This window comes from Solanum lycopersicum, chromosome 10 (assembly GCF_036512215.1).
Source record: "Solanum lycopersicum chromosome 10, SLM_r2.1".
Lineage (NCBI taxonomy): Eukaryota > Viridiplantae > Streptophyta > Magnoliopsida > Solanales > Solanaceae > Solanum > Solanum lycopersicum.
This window is the reverse complement of record NC_090809.1, coordinates 33,344,244-33,367,716: the sequence shown is the minus strand read 5'-3', so window position 1 is coordinate 33,367,716 and position 23,473 is coordinate 33,344,244. Positions and strand designations below refer to the sequence as shown.

At 36.0% G+C, this 23,473-nt stretch overlaps 1 protein-coding gene and 1 long non-coding RNA gene across 2 annotated transcripts; both read left to right on the top strand.

Moving 5' to 3' along the window:
• The first annotated feature begins 706 nt into the window (after positions 1-706).
• On the top strand, positions 707-10,377 carry LOC101249871 (protein RETICULATA-RELATED 1, chloroplastic). The gene is made up of 8 exons (XM_004248768.5): positions 707-1,251; positions 3,292-3,456; positions 3,552-3,644; positions 3,720-3,835; positions 8,319-8,417; positions 8,499-8,804; positions 8,927-9,091; positions 9,665-10,377. The coding sequence occupies exons 1-8, from the start codon at positions 886-888 to the stop codon at positions 9,948-9,950; spliced, it is 1,596 nt and encodes a 531-aa protein (XP_004248816.1). The 5' UTR covers positions 707-885; the 3' UTR covers positions 9,951-10,377.
• A 1,805-nt stretch (positions 10,378-12,182) lies between these two features.
• LOC112940096 (uncharacterized) lies at positions 12,183-21,723 on the top strand. Its single transcript, XR_003243911.2, has 3 exons — positions 12,183-14,816; positions 15,162-15,273; positions 21,586-21,723. It is a non-coding gene; the product is annotated as an uncharacterized lncRNA (long non-coding RNA).
• Positions 21,724-23,473: the final 1,750 nt, after the last annotated feature.

Below are 23,473 nucleotides of genomic sequence, written 5' to 3'. Positions count from 1 at the left end.
CAATTAGGGAGATAATAATTTAAGTTCTAAACAATTTAGGAAGGTAATAGGTTCCCCGTAAAATTAAAATGTGTAGTTGAGAATTCGACCATATAATGAGGAGCTATTTGACCATTTTCTCAAAATAAAACTATTGACTTTTATTTGAGTGTATAACTGTTCCGAACAATTGAGATGATATTTTTAATCTAGAAACACTTGAACCAAACGAAATAACCTTACATGTATATAAATATGTTTTATATGTTAAATTTAATATATAAATACATTTTATAACATTTTTTCAAATATAAGTATAACATAAATCGTAGACCTCAGATGATTGAACGATTTTGAGTCTTAACTCTTCAATTAGTCTTTAATTAATTAGGTTAAACGTGAAAAAAAGAACTATAATAGATACTGCACCAAACAATACGATAAAATATATGGAAGCACTCCTATTTAATGTTTAATATAAAAAAATACAGCAACAAGGTTTTACATTCTTCACTTCTTGGTGAAGAATTAAAGTGTTTCTTTAAGAACATACTTGCATGAAAAATATTTTAATAATAATATATTTTGATGTGATATTTTAAAAATAAAAATAAATAAATATAAAATTTATCGAACCAATTAAAAGGTAATCGATATGATTTTTGAACATTATAAAATATTTGAAAAATTGAGATAATATAAATAATTATAGATGGAACCATTTCATTGAGCGTAGTCACACGGGTAAGGAAGTTGGGCGAGTTGACCCGGGTGGACTGCGTTTCTGGATTGGGTTTGCGTCTGGCATTGTATCAAAACCTCAGCTTCCTCATTGTTCCTTCCTTCTCTTGGGAGCAGAGAGAGAAAATTTAAACTCTCTATCTCAACAAACACTCAATAACACAAATGTCTCACTCTGTTTTTCAAACCGCTCAAATCATGCCCATAAATACCCAACTGCTCCCTACTTCCACTAAACCCTTATTTCCGGCAATAGTTATCCGGCGACCAGTTCTACGGGTCGGCGGGACGCTCCGTAAAATTAATGTCATTAGGGCATCGACTTCCCCGGTCATCGACGGCGATGCCATTGCCGGTTTGGAGCGGTGCTTTCAAGCTACACCGTCGGTTGATCCTCCATCATCGTCCTCCTCTACCAGTATGTCCGCCCCGGTAATGAAAGGAGGGGGAAAATATGGTGCTTTTGGTGCAGTTACGTTGGAGAAATCGAAACTTAATTTGACCCAGAAACAGACCCAGTCTAGCCCTGAGGTTTGTGCATCACTACTTTTTCTATTTTTTTACGGGGAAAAGGTGAACAAAATAATTGACTTTACCAGCTTTATCCTTCCTTCATACTAATTATTTTCTTCTACTTTTTTGCTTTTCTTGATGAAATTGTGGTCTTGTATATTCCTAGAAACTTCCATTTCTGCACTATATTGTAAGGTGTCAATAATTTCGGAATGACCGGCCCTGAAAACAATCAAATGGATATTGGTCAATCTTATGTTGACCCATATAGCTTCGGATTGAGCTGTAGTGCTGCTGTATTTTGTGGTATGCTATTTATATTTGATATATATCTGGAGTTTATACCAAAGTTGGATAAAATATACAAGGTTATGTAGTAAAGATACTCCAACTTCAAATATTTGACATCAATTTCTACTTTCTAATCTGGTGTAACTTGTAAGGATATCAGCTTCAGAGGTTTCCACTCATGTATTGTGTTTGGTACCTAACTTTTTTACTAATCTAATCACTAGTGTCATCAGAAGTCACCGTTTTGTGGTTTAACCGCGATGCAAAGCAACGGTTTACTGCTCTGAGGGTGAAGCCATGAGCTTCACAGAAGCCTGCTTCAAATAATCTCACAAAGAGATCCCAACATGAACTGATCTGTCCTGTCAGTCTCAACGTTGGGGAGTTGATTTCGTAACAACGTTGTTGCTTATTGGATGTTGAAATTAGTTATTTTAATTGCAATTGGACTATTATAGCACTATATTTATTTGTATATTGTACTTGATCTTATTTCGTAAATAGTGCGCTTCACTTCTAAGAGTGTGTGCTTTCACTTCTCACTTTTGGCTTCGAGTCCCATAGACTATGTTGCTAGTCCCATAGACTATGTTGCTTTTTGTGCTTCCATTTTAAAAAACACTGCTAACCACTGAAGCTGAAGAACAACATTGATGGTGTCCGGTGTTGAGAAAGCCCCCATGTAGTAGAGTTAGAGGTTTTGTTTGAGTCAAAACTGTGAGATTGTTGCACTTGTCTGAAGGAACATCATTTATCATATCATATTATCATTGGAGCACCATAAGACTTTTTAAGGTGTGTCTACCGCTCCTCACAGATGATCATATATCAAAATCTGATTGTTGTGGAGCTGGGCCATGCGAATGGAACTGAAATTGTTGCTGTATTCTTATCTAGTTTCATCTTTATATTTGCTTGTGGTTTTCCTTCAGATGTGTTGCTAAAAAAAGAATTGAGGTGTAGACACATTGCTTTCGCTATAGAATAAATTATGTAGCTGAGCAAAATGTGTTTTTTCGTTGCTGCTTTTTCTGTAGGAATAAATAGTCTTGCGGTGTGAGTTTCCTGGTGTTGCTTTCTTCCTGATAGATTAGAGGTGGCTTCCGGGGAAGTTAAAATTTCCGTTTCTATATTTTGCTTTCTGCAAAAGAATAAGGAGCTAAGAGTTAAAAAAGACTGATCAGATATAACTTACTACAAGTGAAAATATGCGTCCAATATACTTGAATCTGAAGTTGATTAAAGCATCTTAGATGTGTGTTATGTGCCTTCAGAGAATGCATCTCTCTGCTTGTTTGGTTCTAGTTTGTCTCCTTTGTCAAAATGAACATGTGAAAAAGTTAATGTGCTTTCGCACCCAAGGTGTGACCTACTGATCAATTGAAGTGGGTTAAGGATCAGGAGGCCTTAGATTCAAATCCTAGGAGACTAAAAACACTAGGTGATTTCTTCTCATTTGTCCTAGCCATAGTAGAAAGAGTTACTTGGTAGTTGTTGCTGGCGGTAGGTTCTGGAATTAGTCGAGGTGTGCGAAAGCTGGCCGGACACCACAACTATAGAAATAAATAGTAATGTGCTTCAACTGGGCTGGCGAATATTGTGTGAATTTGGTATGTGCTTGCTTCATATGACGAGACAATATCCCACCCATGTTTAAGAGCCTTGTTTTCTGTTTATTTCCTGATCAACTTTTGTGGTAGATTTTGTGGTACAATCTGGTAACTTTTGGGCGTTGAAAAATTTTGCTTATGTCGTGCAAAATCACAGATTTCAACCGGAGGAGGAGGTGGAAATATGGGAAAGAATTTAAATCATGGTGGTGGTGATGGAGGTGACGATGACGGTGATGATGATGATTACTTTGATGACTTTGATGATGGTGATGAGGGAGATGAGGGTGGATTATTTAGGAGAAGAATGATACTACAAGAGGTAAGAGTTCCGAAGATGGAAATGGTTTCTGTTAACTCACGGAATAAATTTACAGCATTATTGTATCTCTCATAATTTCTCAATAATATTTGCAGTTGTTTGATCGGAAATTTGTTGATGCGGTGCTAAATGAGTGGCAGAAGACAATGATGGATTTACCAGCTGGGCTTCGACAAGCCTATGAAATGGCAAGTTACTTTATTTAATGTAGTTATGTAGTTGCATTGTTATATGTCTTAACTTTAGTCGTACCTCTAATTCAGGGTTTAGTTAGCTCTGCTCAAATGGTGAAATTTCTTGCCATTAATGCCAGACCTACAACAGCTAGATTTATTTCGCGGTCACTTCCTCAAGGATTATCAAGGGCATTCATTGGAAGGTAAATACAGCACTACACCACCACATTACTCAGAAAACTTGGAAAGGGCAAAAGTTCTGGAAAAAAGCCTTTCTACTATTTAACGTTTGTATGATAGCTGGTTTTGGAGAAATTACTTTGCTAATCAAAGCCTTATCTCTCTGTGTAGTTTTTTTTTCTGAAAGGGTAAGTCTTGTTGATGTAAAAACTTACACTAAGAAGTGTTGTAATTACATCCATAAGGGACGGGGAATGGGATAAGACGATTGAAACCCCAGAAAAACAAAAAAATTGATGAAGTGCAATAGGGGTTTGGCATCATCTATGCTCCACTTCACACCAAAAAAGAAATGAGAAGTGTACATTCAGATTTTGATTAGCAGTACAGAGCTGCTGTTCCTTCAAAATGTCTTCAATTTCTTTCCTTCAAAATGCACCGCCAAATGCGTGCACATATGGAGTCCAAGTCTTCTTCAGTTTCTTTGATAAGGCCTTTTTTGTGTCAGTAGTGACAGATCAGCAGGTGAATTAGGCATGACTCATTTCAGGCTCAAAACATTGATGCCCAATCTGAGAAGTGAAAGGACTATGCAAAAAGATGTTTGTTTGATTCTGATTCTCCTCCTCCACATAGAAAGCATTTGCTGACTAGTTGTATGCCCCTCTTTTGCAAGTTGTCTTGAGTTAGACAAAGCTTCTCTGATAACTAGTCATGTAAAGCACGTTACTTCCACTGGTGCCTTTAGAGCTCCAAACCTTGTTCACTGACCCATAAGCTTCTTGGCTGGCTTCTTTTACTGGCATGCAGTAACACAACTTCACTGAATTGGAACATCTCTCTGCTGTCCCTGCAAAATTAAATTCTCACTGTTTAAATCTGGAACTGAGGAAAGAAAAAAAAAATAGTAACTCTGCCCATATCCCAGTCCCTTTGTTTTTTTTTTCTGAAGATTATATTCTGACCGTTGCCTTCTTTACTTTGTGCTACACTGAGACTGTTGTCCGCTAGCTGTATTTAGAAATTTTAGGGTTCTAGCCTATCAAGTTTTACTGTGAGGTTGCAAAGAAGTTTGTTCACAAGCATTTTCTTACTCGGAGGTCATACTTTTTGCTTCTTAGATGGCTCATCTAAATAAGATATAAAGATACTATGGTTGTACTCTTTTTTTGAGGAAGGTAACATTTGTATTACTATTGAACAAGTAAACTTAAACACCCCAGAAAGAAGGTGTTAAGCTTACATCTTTACAAAATCAGCTAAAAGGTACAAAAAGAACCCTGTTCAAAAACCTATATTCTAATAGATCGTCCGTTTGGTCAACTAAATCACCTACTTCCCCCACAAATTCTGCCTACACCAAAAAAAGAACACCCTAAGAAAGTTCATCCTAATTTTCTGGATAGAACTACTAGTTCCTTAAAGAACCTAACATTTCTTTCTATCCACACAATCTACCAGATGCAAGCAGGCATGATCCAAGTTGGGAACAACTAGCAAAGCTTCAAAATTTGTGTATACCCAAATGTGGCTTCATTCTTGACTTTTTTGTATCTTGAAATGGGAGTAATTGACAGAATTTGTATCCTTTTTATATTGCGTTTGTGGTTTCATTGAAGGAAGGGGGAGGGGAAGGGGGATTTTGTCCTTTTCTTCCAAAAGCTTGAAAGCTTTGAGCCGAGATGCTAATGTGCTTAGGCATTTGTTAACAGAACATGGGCAGCTCGTCTATTTATGACTCAACCCATGTTGAAGCTCAAACTTAGTTGATGCTCACTTTTTAGATGAATTGAGCTTGAAAACCCTCAATTTTTTTTTGGAGGAGTTGGTTCATTTATTTTCAAACAAAAATATATTTAGCTTGTTTTGCCTTTTTGTTTTTAATTTTCACATCTCAAGAGCAATGTGCAGCCACATGACCTCCAATCAATTTCTCTTGGTTTCCTTAGTCTCCCAGCTCCTCAGGTTTTTTTCCAGATTGATCTTGGCAACATAAAATTTCATTTTGCTATCCAAAAATGCAACTCATTGGCACTGTCCAGGAACTCATCGGCCTCACTTTCTTGTGAAATCTCACCCTCAAGCTTTTCCTCTCCGGTTGTCCCTAGTTTTTCCTCTCTTGCTCTAATAGGCATGTATTCCTTTTGGACTATCTCTCTCTATCCTTTATTTTCCTATAGTGTATTTTTTTTTTTTTTGTATAATATTGATAACCATCTCTGAACATGGAAGTAGTTGGGGATGCAAACAATATGTGGGATAAGACAAGTAGTTGCATCGAGGAAGAAGTGAGAGGTGTTGGGCTCTTGAGGGGCAACTTTGGTGGACATCAAGGTGATGAGTGGTGGAATGGGAAGTCCAAAGAAAAGTGAAAGGGAAAAAGTTAGCTTATGCAAAGTTGGTGGAGCGCTAAGAGGAGGATAAGCGGGTGAATAGGAAATTTGTATAAGATGACGAGGAAGAAGGTGAAGTTAGCAATGAATGGCAAAAATGACAACTTTCAAATGTTTATATGTAGAACTAGAGGACAAAGGCAGGGATAAGAATTTGTATAGGCTAGCCAAGGCGAGAGAGATGAAGGTTCCAAACTTTAGACCAAGTGAAATGCAGTAAAGATGAGGAAGACAACTTATTGGTTGAAGAGACTTGGGTAAGGCAGATCGGAGCACTTGCCAGTCTTGATGGAGTTGCAGCATGGGTCAACACTTAATCCGTTTTTATATTCCTCGGTGATGGATGAACTGCTGTGTCATAGTAAAGGTGAGGTGCCATGTTGTATGTTATTTGCAAGCTACGTAGTACCAATTGATGAGACTCGCACCAGAGTTAAAGCTAGGCTGGAGTTTTGGAGAAAAACCCTGGAGTCTAAAAGAGTTTAAGTGGAGCAGGACCAAAACTGATTACTTGGAGTGCAAGTTCGGTGAAGTACAACGTGAGGTTGGCATGGAAGTGGAGCATGTCGCACAATGTATTGTTGGGATGGACGACAAAACTTGCCTCCGGAGTCCTCTATTACAAGAATGTACCACTAAAATCAAAAGTTAAGTTTTACAGAGTGGTGGTTATGCTGACTACATTGTATGAGCCAAAGTGTTAGTTAATTAAGAACTCATCTTCAGTGGACAAGAAGCGGGAATGAGGATGCTGGGGTCGATATGTGGGCATTTCTAAAAGAGATAAGACTAGAAACCTGAGACAAGGTGTGAATAACTTTTGTGGTGGACAAGATGAGGGAAGCAAGACTGAGAAGGTTCAGGCATGTGAAAAGAAAATGCCCTAATGCCTTGTGGAGCCTCATTGTGAGAGGTTGGCACTGGTGGGTTTAAGGAGAGGTAGAGGTTGGCCAAAGAAGTATTGGATAGAGGTGATTAGACAGACATGGCACATCTTTAACTAATTGAGGGCATGACCTTAGATAAGAGAATATGGAGGCTGTGCATTAGGATAGTAGTGAGCGCTGTCTCATTTTCCTGGGGATAGGCTTGGTGGTAGCAGGTTTCACAGAAACATTTAGCGTAAAAAGGATACAAGGCTCTGCTTCACACTTTAAGTGAACCGCTCGCTTCATTGAAGTGAGCACCCACAATGTTTTTTTAAGAACCAAAATAAATAGAGACAAAATAGTTGTGTAGTTGCATTGTTATATGTCTAACTTTAGTCGTCTTCTCTACTTCTGTGTGTTCTTTTTCATATGCTTCGATATGCGTTACTTCAGCTGCTGAGGGTCTTCCAAAAAAATTCTCTATCTCTACGAGTTTGAGATAAGGTTTGCGTATCCCACCTATTGGATTGCACTGGATATTGTGTTGTTGTTATCTGTTAACATGGCAGGAATGAGCCCATTTTAATGAAGTTCTGTCATTTGCAATCTCAAACTTACACTGAGCTGTGGAAGTCCTGCTCATCTCCTCCGGGATTGCTTCTGTTCCAAGAAACTTCTATTAGGATAATTTTCTTCTCCTTGATTATTGTTGTTGAATTTATGGGGAATTAATAATCAAATTTGGTTCAACAATTTGTTATTTTGTGTGGAAGAGAGAGAAAAGGGAGAAGAATAGATATCTGCGTAAGGACTGAGCTCTTCTAATTTATTTTTTTAAACGGGGGTTGGGGAAGCAAAAATGTTAGAGGGGATAACAAGATGGGAATCGAATCCTCACCAACAAAGTGAAAGTTCAGGTGGCCAACCAATGGAGCTACTAAAATTTCCCATGCAGAAACTAAGCTCGCAAAAGATCTCAGGAAAAAATAATTGCTTGAGACAAGCTTTAGCTTTATATGGGAAGCTACTGGTGTAATAGCAGAGGCATGTCTGAACATCCAAAACCTCACCCTTCTTACCCTAATTTTGGTACACTCAGGGTATTTCTTTGGCACCTCCATGTTTTTGATATGCTGGTAGTGAATAAATCTTTTCTTTCTATAAATGTCATAGCCATTCAAAAAGTTATCCAGATTTAGATTGATGCTTCTAATTGCCTGATTTTCTATGAATATGTAACACAGGATGATTGCAGATCCGGTATTTTTATACAAACTGCTTCTAGAGCAAGCCAGTACAATTGGTTGCTCAGTTTGGTGGGAGATCAAAAACCGTAAGGAGAGGTATACTTATTCAGTTAAAGGAGATAAAACTCATTAAAAAGTGCATGCAGGATATTAAACAAATTCTTTTTTTCTTTCTAGGATAAAGCAGGAGTGGGATCTTGCCCTTCTTAATGTGCTTACTGTAACGGCTTGCAATGCTATTGTTGTTTGGTCGCTTGCTCCTTGTCGTTCATATGGGAACACATTCCAGTTTGATTTGCAAAACACATTACAGAAGCTTCCAAACAATGTCTTTGAAAAGAGTTATCCACTAAGAGAATTCGACTTGCAAAAGAGAATTCAGTCCTTTTTCTATAAGGCTGCAGAGCTCTGTTTGGTTGGTCTCACTACAGGGGCTTTCCAAGGGGCTGTATCGAATCTTGTTGTCACTAGAAAGAAGGGAAGGTAGATATTGGTTGGCATACTTGGCAATTCAATTTCCCATTTAATTTTATATAAAGGTAAAATACCACTGATTAACACCTTATGTTCTTGTCTAAATCTCTTTTGCTACTACTCTTTGCTAGGTTGTCGGTGACAGTACCATCTGTGAGCAGTAATGCCCTTGGTTATGGTGCCTTCCTTGGTCTTTATGCAAACCTGCGTTATCAGCTATTGTGTGGATTTGACAGAGCTGTAGTTAACCACTTTGATGTTATTGGAGTGGCTCTCTTCTTCAGCACTGCCCTGAGGTACACTGTCAGTAATGCAAGTTTTTTTTCTTCTTTTTTCAGCAAGTGCAAACTTCATCCATCAACTAAAGTTCACGTTTAGTAGTACATCTAAGCTTACTAACTGTTTGAATGGTGGTAGCATATGCAAAGTCTTTTTAGAGAGAATAGGATTCTTTTTGCAGCCTTAACACAAATGAATAATGATAAAAGGAAAAAGGGCATGATATAATTTTTTGAGTGGAAAAATAGGAGCGTGTTCCATGCAGGAACAGCTAGTCTAAATTTGCTTCGTTGGGTTTCTGGGAAAAAACTTAATGCTTTAGGACCTACAATAAGTAGTTGCTGTAGAAGAGCAATGCCGTTTTTGATTCACACTTATTGTATTTGTTGATTCTTCCGATAGTGCTTAAATGTCAGTCTGAACCATCTTAGTGTCTGTTAAACTAGATTAGCGTTGATTATAGAAACGTATTTTCTGTCATCCCAAGTACTGAAGGTTAGAAGGATGCAGTGCTTTAGAATAAAGAGGGTTAATTTTGGTGCTCATTGGATTTGATTTTTACTGCTTAATAATCAGTCAAATGTATGCAGGGTCTTGAATGTTCGAGTAGGAGAGGCATCAAGACTAGCGTGGCTCGGTGTGGAGGTGGATCCACTGGCCCATTCAGATGATGTCTTGAAGGCTTATAGTAGACCCACTGAGGGTCTTGATCAGCCTTCTTCAAAATGGTTCTTGTCCAAGAATGCCATAGTTTCAGGGCTTGGGCTTCTTGGGATCAAACAGGGTCAGACTGGCATAGCTTCTGAAGGGGAAACACCAGTGCCTAAGGCTCGGAGAAAAAGAATAGTCAGGAAAAAAGTAACAAGTCAAGCCTAGGTGGTTGACGACGTAAGTCATCAATTCAATTTTGCAGCCTGAGAATTTAATAAGCATTTAGTGTTTGATTGAAGCCCAAAATGAAGACGGCTTAAATGCAAGTCTGATCATGAGCATAGCCATGTCCACTACAAAGGAAGGCGTTTAACTGTTATAGGATGATGCGGAAGCTCTCTCTTCTCAAATTCTTGCCTTCGTTTCCAAATCTTCATGAATCACTGATTTACGTGAGATTACTTTGGCTATCAGGAAAATTTTCGAGGCTGAACTTTTAAAATGAATTCCATAGTTAGGACTACTTATATTGCTGCAGTCCTCTTACAGTCATGCTTTTAGTATATCTTTTTCTTTTCCCTGTTGCCTCTTTTGATGTTCTTGGCTGAGATGCTCAAGCTTAAACCACTGCTCAATTGAAGCTTGTTCCACATCTTTCTCTTCAATGTCTTATAAACCCCATCTTGATAAATCAATCAAGAACTTGTGTTAAGAGGGAATACCATACTATTATCTGAAAATTACATAAGACGTATTATGAATCACAATAAGTAACTATTTAAAAGGCATCTAAACAATAAGATGTGGATCAATTAAAGTAATGTCACATATTTAATGAAAAAAAAATTAATTTATGTATGATACATCAGCTTAAAAGGAGTGGTAACTTTAGACTTAAATTTAAGGACATTTTTTTAATCCAAATAGGTGGATCGGTGCTGGAAGGACATTTTTAATCCATAGGTAGAAGAAAAAGGATATTTTTGAGTCATTTCCCTTACGGTCAAGGGCATTTATTTTTATCCCTTATTTAAATTATAGATATAGTTGTATTAAATAAGAAAGAATTTATAATATCATATTAGGAAAGTGAATATATCAATAGAAACTAAAAATATCAATACTTTTGAGAATATTTTAAAATTTAATTTTTAAAAAATAAAGGAAAAAAATTGTTGGTTAGGATTTATTATTCTGATTAATAATTATGATTATGAACAAAAAAAAAATATTGTTAGATCATATGGTAAAATATAATAAAAAAAATCTTTTCATTTATTCTTTGAACATATCTAAATTTATAATGTGTATGTTTTTAGATATTAAAGGATGAATAGTTGAATACCTAGCGAACGTGGATTTTGAAGGGAGAGGAAAATGTAGAGTTGTTTTTGCTAATGATATTTACATTTGATATGACTTAAAATTTAATAAAATACAGATTTCTAGTCAAATATAAAACTTCTCTTTCTTTTCATTTTATTGTACATCTCAATTCATTCTAAAATAATTTCAAAAATAAGATTTTTTTTTATAAAAATAAGTTATAGGTATAATGCATGAGTACCCTTAAACTATAATCGAAATTTGAACAATACATCTTAACTTAACTAGTGCACTATTACATCCCTAAACTACTTTAAAATGCAATAAATACATCATAAAAGTTGATGTGATATAGAGAATGTGCACCCTTTTAAAGGCAAAAACGAAACCCAGGATTTAAACGTTTTGAGTGCACCAATATTACCTTAGTTCAAATATGAGCTCTAACTAAAAGTAAAATATGTAATGACCTGAAAGGTCATTTTCGAAAACTTTTATAAAATTACCATTTTACACCTTCTGATAGTTTTCTGGAGTCATATTTAATCAGTCGGTGAAGTTAGTTTAGAAATTTTAAACTATTCGATAACAATAATTATTTACTTGATGGGCATTTTTTTTTATTTATGACTAGTGGTCTAAGTCCTTATTTTCTTCATAACCAATACTATATGACCCATATATTGATATAAGTAAAATAGGGTTTGATATTCTTTTTTAAAATTGTATGAATTATATGCAACCTCCCCACACGATTGGCATTGGGAACAACATTGCTTCGACAAGAAAACAAAACTATTTGAGGTAAAATATACATACTTAAGGTGCTCCAATTTATGTGGTGACCTAGGATGTATTAGCACAAATTATTATTATTATATGTTGGGGTGTAACGAGTTGGTTTTAATGTTTTTCCAATATTGGTGTTTCAAACTAATGGTTGTACATTGTTTTATGGGTCACTGTGTCATGACCTTGGCTTTCAATAAGTAGTTATAACTATCGGGTAGAAGCAACAATCCAAATTAGACGTAGATTAATGAGATTAGAGGGTGGAGATGCAACCACGTTATCAGTGCCAAACTAGCATAAGTCACGTTGATTTAACCAACTGTGCAGAGGAAAAAGGGGCTTAACGGATAATGGGCATCTTCTGACTTATTCTCTCTTCTCTCAGATTTCTCCTTTAATCTTCTTCCTTCCTAATCCCACTCATTCTTCTTCTACAAATTAAGGACTCATCTATTGATACTTCCAAACTTTAGATTCATTTTCCATTGTTTCAAGTTGTAATTCCTTACGTTCAGTTGATTAATAGAAAATTGTCCAAAAAACTTCTATTGTTCTATTAAATTTCTATTTTATAATTGTTGAATTGAGGTGAGGTTTTAGTAATTAGTATCAGGGCAAGGTTACACTCAATTTATGAAGGTGAAAATGGTTGAAGGGACCAGGATGAAGCTGTTAGATGATAAGTTGCTTCGTCATGATAAAATTTTGGGAGATCTCACTATGAACTGCAAAGAACTCAAAAGACTCAAACTGGAATCAAGTGAACTTTGGAGCTATTTTTGGATCGTTTGGAATCTCTAAAAAGAGCATCAGTCAGCTCTCCTGAAGATGGTCTGACTGAAGAGCATCAGGAAAGTAGGGCTTGATTGCCTATTCCACTTCCTAAACGGGAACTACCAAGCTTCGAAGGGAACAAACCTAAGGTATGGTTGCGTAAGTGTGAAAAATATTTTAACCTATATAGAATTGTTGATAATCAGAAGGTAGAGGGAGCTGCACTCTATTTGAATGGACTTGATATAATTCACTAGTTTTTGATAGAAAAGTAGTTACTGAATTTAAGGAGGAACTATGTGTGTGATTTGGGGAAACAGTGGTTGAAGATACAGTCGAGGAATTTAATAAGCTATCTCAAACAGGAACTGTAGATGAATTCCTTGGCAAGTTTGAAGACTTGAAAGCCCATATGATAATAAGGAATTCAGCCTTGAATGAGGCTCATTTTCTGTCAAGTTTTATTGGGTCTTTGAAAGAGGAAATTAAGTTTGGGGTCAAAATGTTTAAGTTGGTAACATTAAAAGCAACTATAGAGCAGGCTAGGCTACAGGAGAAAGCAATAGAAGTGATGAAGAAGAAGAAGGGCTAAAACTTTCTATTCGGTGGGAGAGTCTAGCTCTACAAAGAATGTTATGGGAAGTAATCTAATTACTACGGTTGCCGGTGGTTCAAAATGTTAGACAATTGACATTTTTTTCCAGCTTATTATTATTTTTACTGTTTTTACTTATTTCAATTTAGTGCTTCCTATTTTTTAGTTAGACGTAGTCAACTTTAGTTACTCAACTTTCTGAAGTTAGTATCCCCATTATGGCTGTTAGTGGCCCCTTTTATGGTAGTTAGTGGCACATGTTCTTATTTAATTTTAATGTTTATGTTTTTTCCTTGTATAAATTCAAACTTTCTGCAGATTAATATACACAAGGAATTTCATAAGTCCACTCTATTTTTATTTTTTCAAATAAGTTTCTTGAGTTTTTTTGTTCTAATAGTGGCATCAGAGCCTCTAGTTGATCTTACTGGACAAAAAAGTTTTAAGCTATAAAACAAATGACATCCAACAACCTACCTTTAAATCCACCATTCACTTTCACTGGTGAAAATTACCAAATATGGTCTATGAAGATGCAAGCTTCTTTGGAAGCCTATGAACTTTGGGAAACTGTGACGGAAGATAAACCACTTGCTGCTCTATCATCAAATCCTACCTTGGCTCAGATCAAATCCAACAACGAAGAGAGGGCAAACAAAATCTAAAGCCAAGTTGCTTATGTAGAATGCTGTGGAAGATTCTGTATTTTACAGAATCATGGCTTGCAAAACAGCAAAAGAGTTTTGGGATAGGTTGAAAGAAGAATATCAAGGCAGTGATAGAATGCGTCAATATCAATGCAGCGATAGAATGTGTCAATATCAATGCAGCGATAGAATGCGTCAAATGCAAGTGTTGAATATGCAGGAGGATGAAACTATCAGTAATCATGCTGATCGAATCTCCTTAATTGTTAATAACATTAGAATTCTTAGCGAAGAGTTTACAAAAAAACGAATTGTGGAAAAAGTTCTTGTGACTCTTTCTGAGAGGTTTGAATCTAAGATTTCCTCTCTTGAAGAATCCAAAGACCTAGGCAAACTTTCATTAGGTGAACTAATGAGTGCTCTTCGTGCACAAGACTAAAGGAGGAATATGAGACGGGAAAAGTCAGTAAAGGAGCTTTCTCTGTACAAAAGCAACAAGGAAAGCAACCATTCCACCAAAAGAATAAGGGCAAGCATGATGGAGGAAACAACACTGGAGATGTGAAGCAGAACTTCCCTCCTTGCAAACATTGTAAAAGAAATAAACATTTGGAGAAGTATTGTTGGTGGAGATTTGATACTATATGCTGCAACTGTAAGCAGAGGCGACACATATCCAAGGTCTGCAAATCAAGAGCAAAGGCCTCTGGTGCTTTGCAAGCACAAAAAGCAGAAGCTGCCGATGCACATGAGGAGCAACTCTTTGCAGTTTCTACTTTTCAATAAGTGAATCCTCTGATTCATGGCTTCTTGACAGTGATTGCACACATCACTTGTGCAATGATGTTGAACTGTTCAAATTCCTCGATGACACTTACAAATCTAAAGTAAAAGTGGGAAACGATGAGGCAGTAGAAGTCAAAGGCAGAGCTACAACGCCTATCTCAACAATATCAGGTATCAAAACTATTCCTGATGTTTTGTACACACCTAATATGAGTCAAAAAAATTTCAGTGTTGGAAAAATGCTTGAAAATAATTATTCTCCGCTTTTTAAGAATTGTGAATGTGTTGTTTCTGACCCTTGTGGAGTAAAGTTATTTTATGAATATGAGCAACAAAATGTTTTTCAGTTGATTGGGAGAAAATAACTGAGTAGGCTTCACAAACATGTACAAACCTATGACACAAAAGGTTTAGTCACTTCAATATGAGAAGCGTTGTGGAGATGAAAAAACGGAGCTAGTGAAAAATATGCCTGAATTTCTTTCTAATGCTCAAGTTTGTGAAACTTGCCAACAGGGAAAGCAAACAAAATTGTCATTTCAAGCAAATCAAGTACGGAAAGCTAACCAGAAACTTTAGCTCATTCATACGAATGTTTGCGGCCCAATGAAAACAATTTCGTTGAGTGGTAACAAATACTTTCTCCTCTTTATTGATAACTACACTAGAATGTGTTGGGTTTATTTCATAAGACTGAAGAGTGAAGTCTTTATGTTTTTAAACAATTTAAAGCTTTTGTAGAAAATCAATGTAATCTTAGATATTCTTCTTCTAAATTTGTGGAGTTTTGTAATAACGCATGTATTGAACGCCAATTGACATTACCATACACTCCACAACAAAATGGCGTGTTTAAAAGGAAGAACAAGACAGTAATGGAGATGACCAGATGTCTTTTGCTCAAAAGAAAGATCCCAAATTAGATTTGGGCTGATTTAGTCAATACCTCTGTATATTTGTTGAACAAATTGCCTACTAAGGCCTTGTAGGACATGACTACATATGAAGCATGGTGTGGGAACAAACCATCGGTACACCATCTCAGAATCTTTGGGTGTATATGTTATTATCAAGTTCCAGAAACAGAAAGGAGTAAGCTGGACAACAAGGCTCATAAAGGCATATTTATGGGCTATAGTTCATCCAAAGGTTAAAGGATTTTCTGTTTGAAATCAGACAAACTAATTCTCAGCCGAAAAGTGAATTTTGATGAAGCAGCAGGCTGGGATTGGAAAAATCAGAAGACCTCTTATTCTGATTTATTTTCAATAGAGCAACCTCAACTTTCAGAAGATGAACTAGTGGATGATGTACCAGTGAGGGGAACTCGATCCTTAAAAGATGTCTATTAACGGTGTAACTTGGTTACCTCTGAACCAACAAGCTATGCTGAAGCAAAAGACTCTCAGGCATGGAGGAGAGCTATCCAAGAAGAAATAGACGTGATCGAGAAGAACGGAACCTGGAAGCTTATTGATAGACCTCGAAATTGCAAGGTGATTGGTGTAAAATGGTTTTTCAAGACAAAACTCAATCCTGATGGAACAGTTTGCAAACATAAGGCTAGATTGGTGGTGAAGGGATACGCACAACAATATGGTGTGGATTACCAGGAAATGTTTGCCCCTGTAGCAAGGTATGACACAATCAAGCTTAAACTTGCATTTGCATCTCATAGTTCCTGGCATATTCATCAACTTGATGTCAAATCGGCTTTCTTGAATGTTTTCTTGCTGAAGAGATCTATATAGAGAAACCTGATGGTTTCTCAACTCCCAAAAAAGAGTATCAAGTTTATCTCTTAAGAAAGGCCTTGTATGGCCTAAAACAAGCTCCAAGGGCATGGTATGAGAGGATGGACAATCATCTCATCCAACTTGGCTTTAGTAGAAGTCAAGTGAAGCTACTTTGTATGTGAAATTCAATGCTGCTGAGGATTCCTTAATTGTATCAATTTATGTGGATGGCATGCTTGTGACAGAAAGCAAAATTGAACTAATCCAAAGGTTGAAGGATGAAATGGAGAAAATATTTGAAATGACTGATCTTAGAGTCATGACGTACTTTCTCGACATGGAAGTGTTGCAGTCCAGTGAAGGAATTTTCATATGCTAGCTAAAATACATTTTGGATATTCTAAACAGGTTCAAAATGCAAGACTGCAAACCTGTGAGTACTCCAATATATACTGGTGTGAATCTTGGAAAGGAAGAGGATTCCGAAGAAGTGGACGATAGTTTGCATAGAAGCTTAATTGGCAAACTTCTATATCTAAAATGCATTCTCCTAGAGACACACACCTCACAGCGGCTAAAAGAGTGTTAAGGTATATTAAAGGAACCAACAAGTTTGTAATTTTTTCTCAACATCTACCGAAGTAACTATGAACCTGATCGGGTACTCTAATAGTGATAGGGTTGGTGGAGTTGATGATTCCAAAAACAACTTTAGATATCTTTTCTGTTTGGGACAAATTGTTTTAGTTGGAGCTCTAAAAAACAAGAAACTACAGCTCAATCAACAGCAGAAGCTGAGTACATAGCTGCTACATCTGTTGTGAATCAAGCTATCTGGCTAAGGAAGATGATGAAGGACTTAGGCCATGAACAAGCAGAAGCTACCAAGATCATGTGTGACAACTGTTCAACAATTTAAATCTAAAAAAATCTAGTTTTTCATGGTCGAACTAAGCATATCAAGATCAAGTTTTATTTTATCAGAAAAGTCCAATAATTTAATGAAGTGTTGCTTGTTCATTGTTCATCTGAGAACCAACAAACTGACATTTTCACCAAGTCATTTCCAAAGGAAAGGTTTGAAGATTTTAGGCAAAGAAGCCAAGGAGGAGTGTTACACAGGTTTTTACTTATTTTCGTTTAGTGTTTCCTATTTTCTAGCTAGACTTAGGCAACTTTAGTTGGTCAACTTTCTGAAGTTAGTGTCCCTATTATGGCAGTTAGTGGCCCATTTTATGGTAATTAGCGGCACATGTTCTTATTTAATTTTAATGTTTATGTTTTTCCTTGTATAAATTCAGACTTTCTATAGATTAATATATACAAGGAATTTCATAAGTTCACTCTATTTTTGTTTTTTCAAATCAGTTTCTTGAGTATTTTTGTTCTAACAGAAACTACTTCAAACCTATTGTTGTGAACAAACCTAGACCAAACACTTTTTAGGTTAACCCAAGAAGTTTATGAATATAGAAAGAGCAACAAGTTATGTTTCAGGTGCGGAGAGAAGTACTACCTAGGACATAACCGCAAGGCTGAGCAGTTGAATTGCATGAGGGGTGATGAAGAAGTACCTGAACCACCAGATCTTATCATTGAATGAGAGATACAACAGAAGGTTATGAAGGACACATGTTTGAGGGTATTATTTGGTAGTATCCTAGGAGTAAATTTTATGTTGGTCAAAGGGTCTGTAGGGAATAGGGCATTAGCGGTGTTGATCGATTCTGATAGCACTCATATCATAGACGAACAAGCAGTTGATAACACTGGTTATGTGGCTGAGAATCCCGCATTTGGTCATTGTTGCTGATGGAAATTATGTGACGTGTCATATTAGTTGCCCTTGTTTTAATTGGAAAATGAATGTAAAAGCCTCAAGGAGGATCTAAGAATCATCAACTAAGGAGGATATGATCTAGTGCTAGGAAATGATTGGAATAAGAGAAATAATCCTACCAAGTTCGATCATGAAAAAAAGTGTGTTACAATTGGTAGAAATGGAAACAAAACCATTCTACATGTTTTTATAGGTGAAAATAGTTTGAGTATGATCATTGGTAGTGTCATGGGATGGCTGATCAAGAAGGATCAAAACTTGATGGCTAATTTATTCATGCTAGGAGCATAGTCTTACAATGAGTAAAAGCAGGTGGATGCCATATACAAGAAGTGTTGGACAAGTACTAGTCCATATTTGCTGAGCCAGTCTTTACCACCAGTGAGACAACTGGACCATGGTATTAACTTAATTCCTGGAGCCTCACCAGTTAGTCTAAGACCTTATAGATACAATCACTACCAAAAGGAGGAATTATAAAATCATGTTTCGAAGATGCTTACTAATGGGATTATTAGTCATAACTAATCTCCCTTTTCCTCACCAGCTCTATTGGTTAAGTAAAAGGATTGCACCTTGCGGTTTTGTGAGACTACAGAGGATTGAATGAGATCAAAGTGAGGATAAGTACCCAATTCCCGTCATTGATGACCTTTTAGATGAGCTATATGGACCATTGTCTTTTCCAAAATTGATCTCAGAGAGGGTTATCATCAAATAAGAATGAAGGTTAAAAATGTGTACAAAACGACATTCATAACTCACATAGGTCATTATGAGTTTAAGGTATGCCCTTTGGGATTACCAAAGTTTCCGTTACCTTTTAGGCCCCAACGAATTCTTTCAATTGTACCTCATGAAGTTTGTTTTTGTGTTTTTGATGATATTCTCATTTATAGTAAATCATTGTCTGCACATGTAGAGCATTTACTGTTGGTGTCCAACACCTTATTATTTCATTTCTTGTATGCAAAAAGGTCCAAGTGCTCTTTTGGTCAATCTAAAGAGTACTTAGGGCATGTTCTTAAAGATATGGAAGAATGGCCTACCCCTAGAACTGTGAAAGCTTTGAGGGGATTTCTTGGTGTAACAGGATATTATAGAAAATATGTACCTAATTATGAAAGAATAATAAGACTACTATCTGACTTGTTGAAGAAGAATGTTATTGTGCGGATTGAGGAAGCTGATCAATCTGTTGCGGCAATTAAAAAGGTCATGTCTGCCACACCAATGCTTGCATTACCAAATTCATGATGAAGAATTTTTAGTAGAGACTGATGCATGTCATTCAGGATTCAGAGTTGTGCTGTTACAAAGGGGAAGACCAATATCCTATTTTAGTAAGGTATTGGCTATTAAGCATAGATATAACTCCATCTACGAGAAAGAATATTTAGCTCGATTGAATGTAGTAGACAAGTGGCGACATTACCTTTGATATAAGCATTTTCTGGTCAAGACTGACCATCATAGCCTTAAGTATTTTCTTGAACAGAGGTTACTACAACAATGCAACAAAGTGGTGTGACCAAATTGTTGGGGTTAGATTATGAAGTCCAGTATAAGAAAGGGGCAGAGAATAAAGTGTCTGATGTACTCTCAAGGCAATATGAAGGGGTTAGCTTGAGTGAAGCTAATATAATGTCTAACCTACAAGAGGAAAACCACTTGCATGAAGAAGGTCAATTCCATGATATTAGAGCAACAGTTCCATTGTGGGCCCAAGGGGTTGAAACTAGCTATGAAGGAGATCCTATGTCCGTAGAGCTCATTACACAGTTGAAAGTAATACTAATTGTCCATATCTGTGGCAATTCTACTAAGGAGTATTGCGAAGGAAGGGGAAGATTTATGTGGGCTCTAATGGACCTCTTTGTCATCAATTGATCTGGACCTTCTATTCTTCTAACGTAGGAGGGCACTCAGGCCAACTTGCAACTTTCAAAAGTTTTTCTATATTACTCTATTTTCCTTCAATGAAACAAATGATGGTGCAGTTTGAGGTTAATCATAGGAGCAAGGATGAGAATGTTCCCTATCAAGGTTTGCTGCAACCCTTGCCCATTCCTGATTAGTCATGGAGACACATAAGTTTGGATTTTATTGAAATTTTCCTAAATCCTCAAGAAAGGATGTTATTATTGTAATGGTTAATATGCTCACTAAAGGTGATCATTTTATATCTCTATCCCACCCTTCATAGCTCTGCAAGTAGCAACTAAATTTTGGAAGAGAGTACACACTTTTCGTGGTGCACCTGAGTTCATTATTCTTGATCGAGATAGGATATTTTTGAGTACTTTCTAGCAAGATCTTTTCAAATTGAGTAGCACACAACTCTTATATAGTTCTTCATATCATCCTCAAGCAGATTGGAAAATAGAGAGGGTTAATCGGTGTATAAAAAATACTTGAGGTGCATGACTAGTCACAGAACTCATCAGTGGAAGTAGTGGTTTCACTTAGGTGAGTGGTGGTACAACAACAACTGTCACACAAGCTCGTATTGCACCCCTTTTGAAGATTAGTATGGGTACTCACCTCCTCAACTATCGATGGGACCAATGATGGATATTGTGGTGCCTGCTACTGAAGATTTGTTCATGAAGAGGCAACATATACAACAAATTCTTAAGGACAATTTGTTGAAAGCTCAAGAAAGAATGAAGTACTATGTTGATCTTCATAGTTCTAAAAAGGAGTCTCAACCTGGTGAGATGGTATACCTCAAGCTTCAGTCCTCCACTAGTGTACGAAGAAATTTGAAGCTTAGCTCCAAATATATGGCCTGTACAAGATTCTAGAAAGGATTGGACCAGTAGCCTATAAGCTAGATCTTCCACCTACTTCTAAAGTCCATTCAATGTTCCATGTATCGCTTCTCAAAAAGAAGATAGGGGCTAGAGAGGTGTTGCAATCTATTCTACCAATTACTGAGAAGGATGGTCAAATTTTAGTTCGACCAGTGGTTGTTCTTTAGTGGCAGATAGTGACTTCCTAAAGATGCTACATGGGAAGATTATCATTTCATCAAGGACAAGTTTCTTGATTTTATTATTGATCCTTGAGGAAAAGGATGTTTTGAGGGGTGGGAATTGTCATGACCTTGACTTCCAATACGTAGATATGACTACCAATTAGAAGCAATGGTCCAGATTATATGTAGATTAATGAGTTTAGAGGGTGGAGATGCAGCCACATCATCAATGCCAAACTAGCACTAGTCGTGTTGATTTAACCAACTTTGCAGAGGAAAGAGGGGCTTAACGGATAATTAGTATCTTCTCACTTATTCTCTCTTCTCTATGATATCTCTCATTTCTTCTTCTTCCTTCCTAACCCACTCATTCTTCTTCTGCAGATTAAGGACTCATCCATGGAAACTTCTAAACTTTAGATTCATTTTCCATTGTTTCAAGTTGTAATTCCTTATATTCAGTTGATTAATAGAAAATTGTCCCAAAAACATCTACTGTTCTATTAAATTTCTATTTGATAATTGTTGAATTGAGGTCAGGTTTAGACACACTGTCGACAAGAACCGAGGGATATATTTTAGGGCAATTATGACCAGTGATTATGGGATGTTTAATTACTGAATAGATATGCATATATCATATTATTATTATACGAAAAAAGGCCTAAAATACTCTCAAAGTATTGGAAATGGTACAAAATTACCCTCTATCCACCTATTGGATCCAAAATACCCTTCCCGCCCACCTATTGGCTCCAAAATATCCTTGTCATCCACCTTTTGGTTCAAAATTGAATTTAATGGTTTTAAATTTAAACTATTTAATTTCTTTAAATACGTGGCGCTAAACTATTTGTTATAATTTAACTTATTAGTATAATTTATAAATCAATCCACTACCCACCAATTTCTAATTAAACCCCTCCAAATTAATAAACTCGTCACATTATTAATGCAACAACAGAAAAGCTACTTCCAATTGAGTGTTTTTAAAAATTTGAGGTAAAAATATCTATAGAAGTAAATTATCATACATTCAAGTTTCTAACAAAAATTACCGATAAACTTCAAAGTCTGACTATGTTCATCTTAATTATTCTTACGTCTCAATTATGTAATGTTACTTCATAGGCAAATTTTTTTTCAAAATAATATATTAAAGGTTTTAAAATAAATCATAAATATTTATAAAATTATATTTAAAAAAAAGTGCATCAATTAATTCAGGATGTATTACTTCTTTACTTTTAATCATAACTTTCTAATTAAATCTTGAAAGAGAATTCTATTGAAAGTGTCCTCCTAAATAAGCGGCTCAACCTAAATTTAATTGGGGCTTCAGTTCGGACTCGAATAATTTTGGATGTCATTTTTTAGGAATCTATAATTTCATCGTGTTTTAGTAGTGTTTCTGACGATTTTGATATTATAATTGGATTATTAATTGGTGGGGTTTAGTTTATAATGAGTAAGTAGTGGATTCGTTTATGAATTATACTAATAAATTAAACTATAACCAATAGTTGAACGCCAAGTAGTTTAAAAAATATTTAAAGAGTTTAATTTTAAAAAGATTAAATATGTGGTCAATTTTGAACCCAAAGGTGTATGACAAGGGTATTTTGGAGCCAATAGGTAGATGAGAAGGGCATTTTGGAGCCAATAGGTGGATGGAGGGTAATTTTATACCATTTTCAATACTTTAAGGTTATTTTAGGCCCTTTTTCAATTATTATATTAATAGGTTGAGCATTAATGATAAATTGAAGCGAAAATTTGTAGTTGTTTAACATGGGTCCCTGGGGAAAATTGTGAGATTTATTCTAGTGGATATTGATATGTAATGATCCGTATGCAATATGTGGATGCTACTTACGAATTTTTCTGGGTATACAGAGAGGGTGTAATGATATTTAGGCTCGGAGGTCACATTTTTTGAGTGGATGATTTGTAATTTGGCTTAATTTCTTATTATTATCACATTATGAGTTAAGTTCTAGTATATTGAGATAGGTAATTAAATATTAGGTCGACCATATTGTATGAATACTTATATATTATGATACGTGAGGAATTTAAGACTTAATTCTAAACTTAAGATTTAGGAACTTAATTATAGATTTGGTTGAGTTTTGGGTCAAGGCTATTCATATAGCATATGGGTATTGTTAGTATCAAAATTTTATTGTGACTATGTACTTGAATATATTACATTAATTTGGAAGCTCAACAAAAGAAGAAGGCTCAAGTTCCAGAATAATTATTTGATCAT

Excerpts from the sequence above, each read along its gene's own strand:
- LOC101249871 (XM_004248768.5), top strand. The coding sequence starts at position 886 with ATGTCTCACTCTGTTTTTCAAACCGCTCAAATCATGCCCATAAATACC. Across the intron at positions 3,457-3,551 it reads GAAGAATGATACTACAAGAG|TTGTTTGATCGGAAATTTGT; the intron begins GTAAGAGTTCCG and ends TAATATTTGCAG. Across the intron at positions 8,805-8,926 it reads GTCACTAGAAAGAAGGGAAG|GTTGTCGGTGACAGTACCAT; the intron begins GTAGATATTGGT and ends ACTCTTTGCTAG.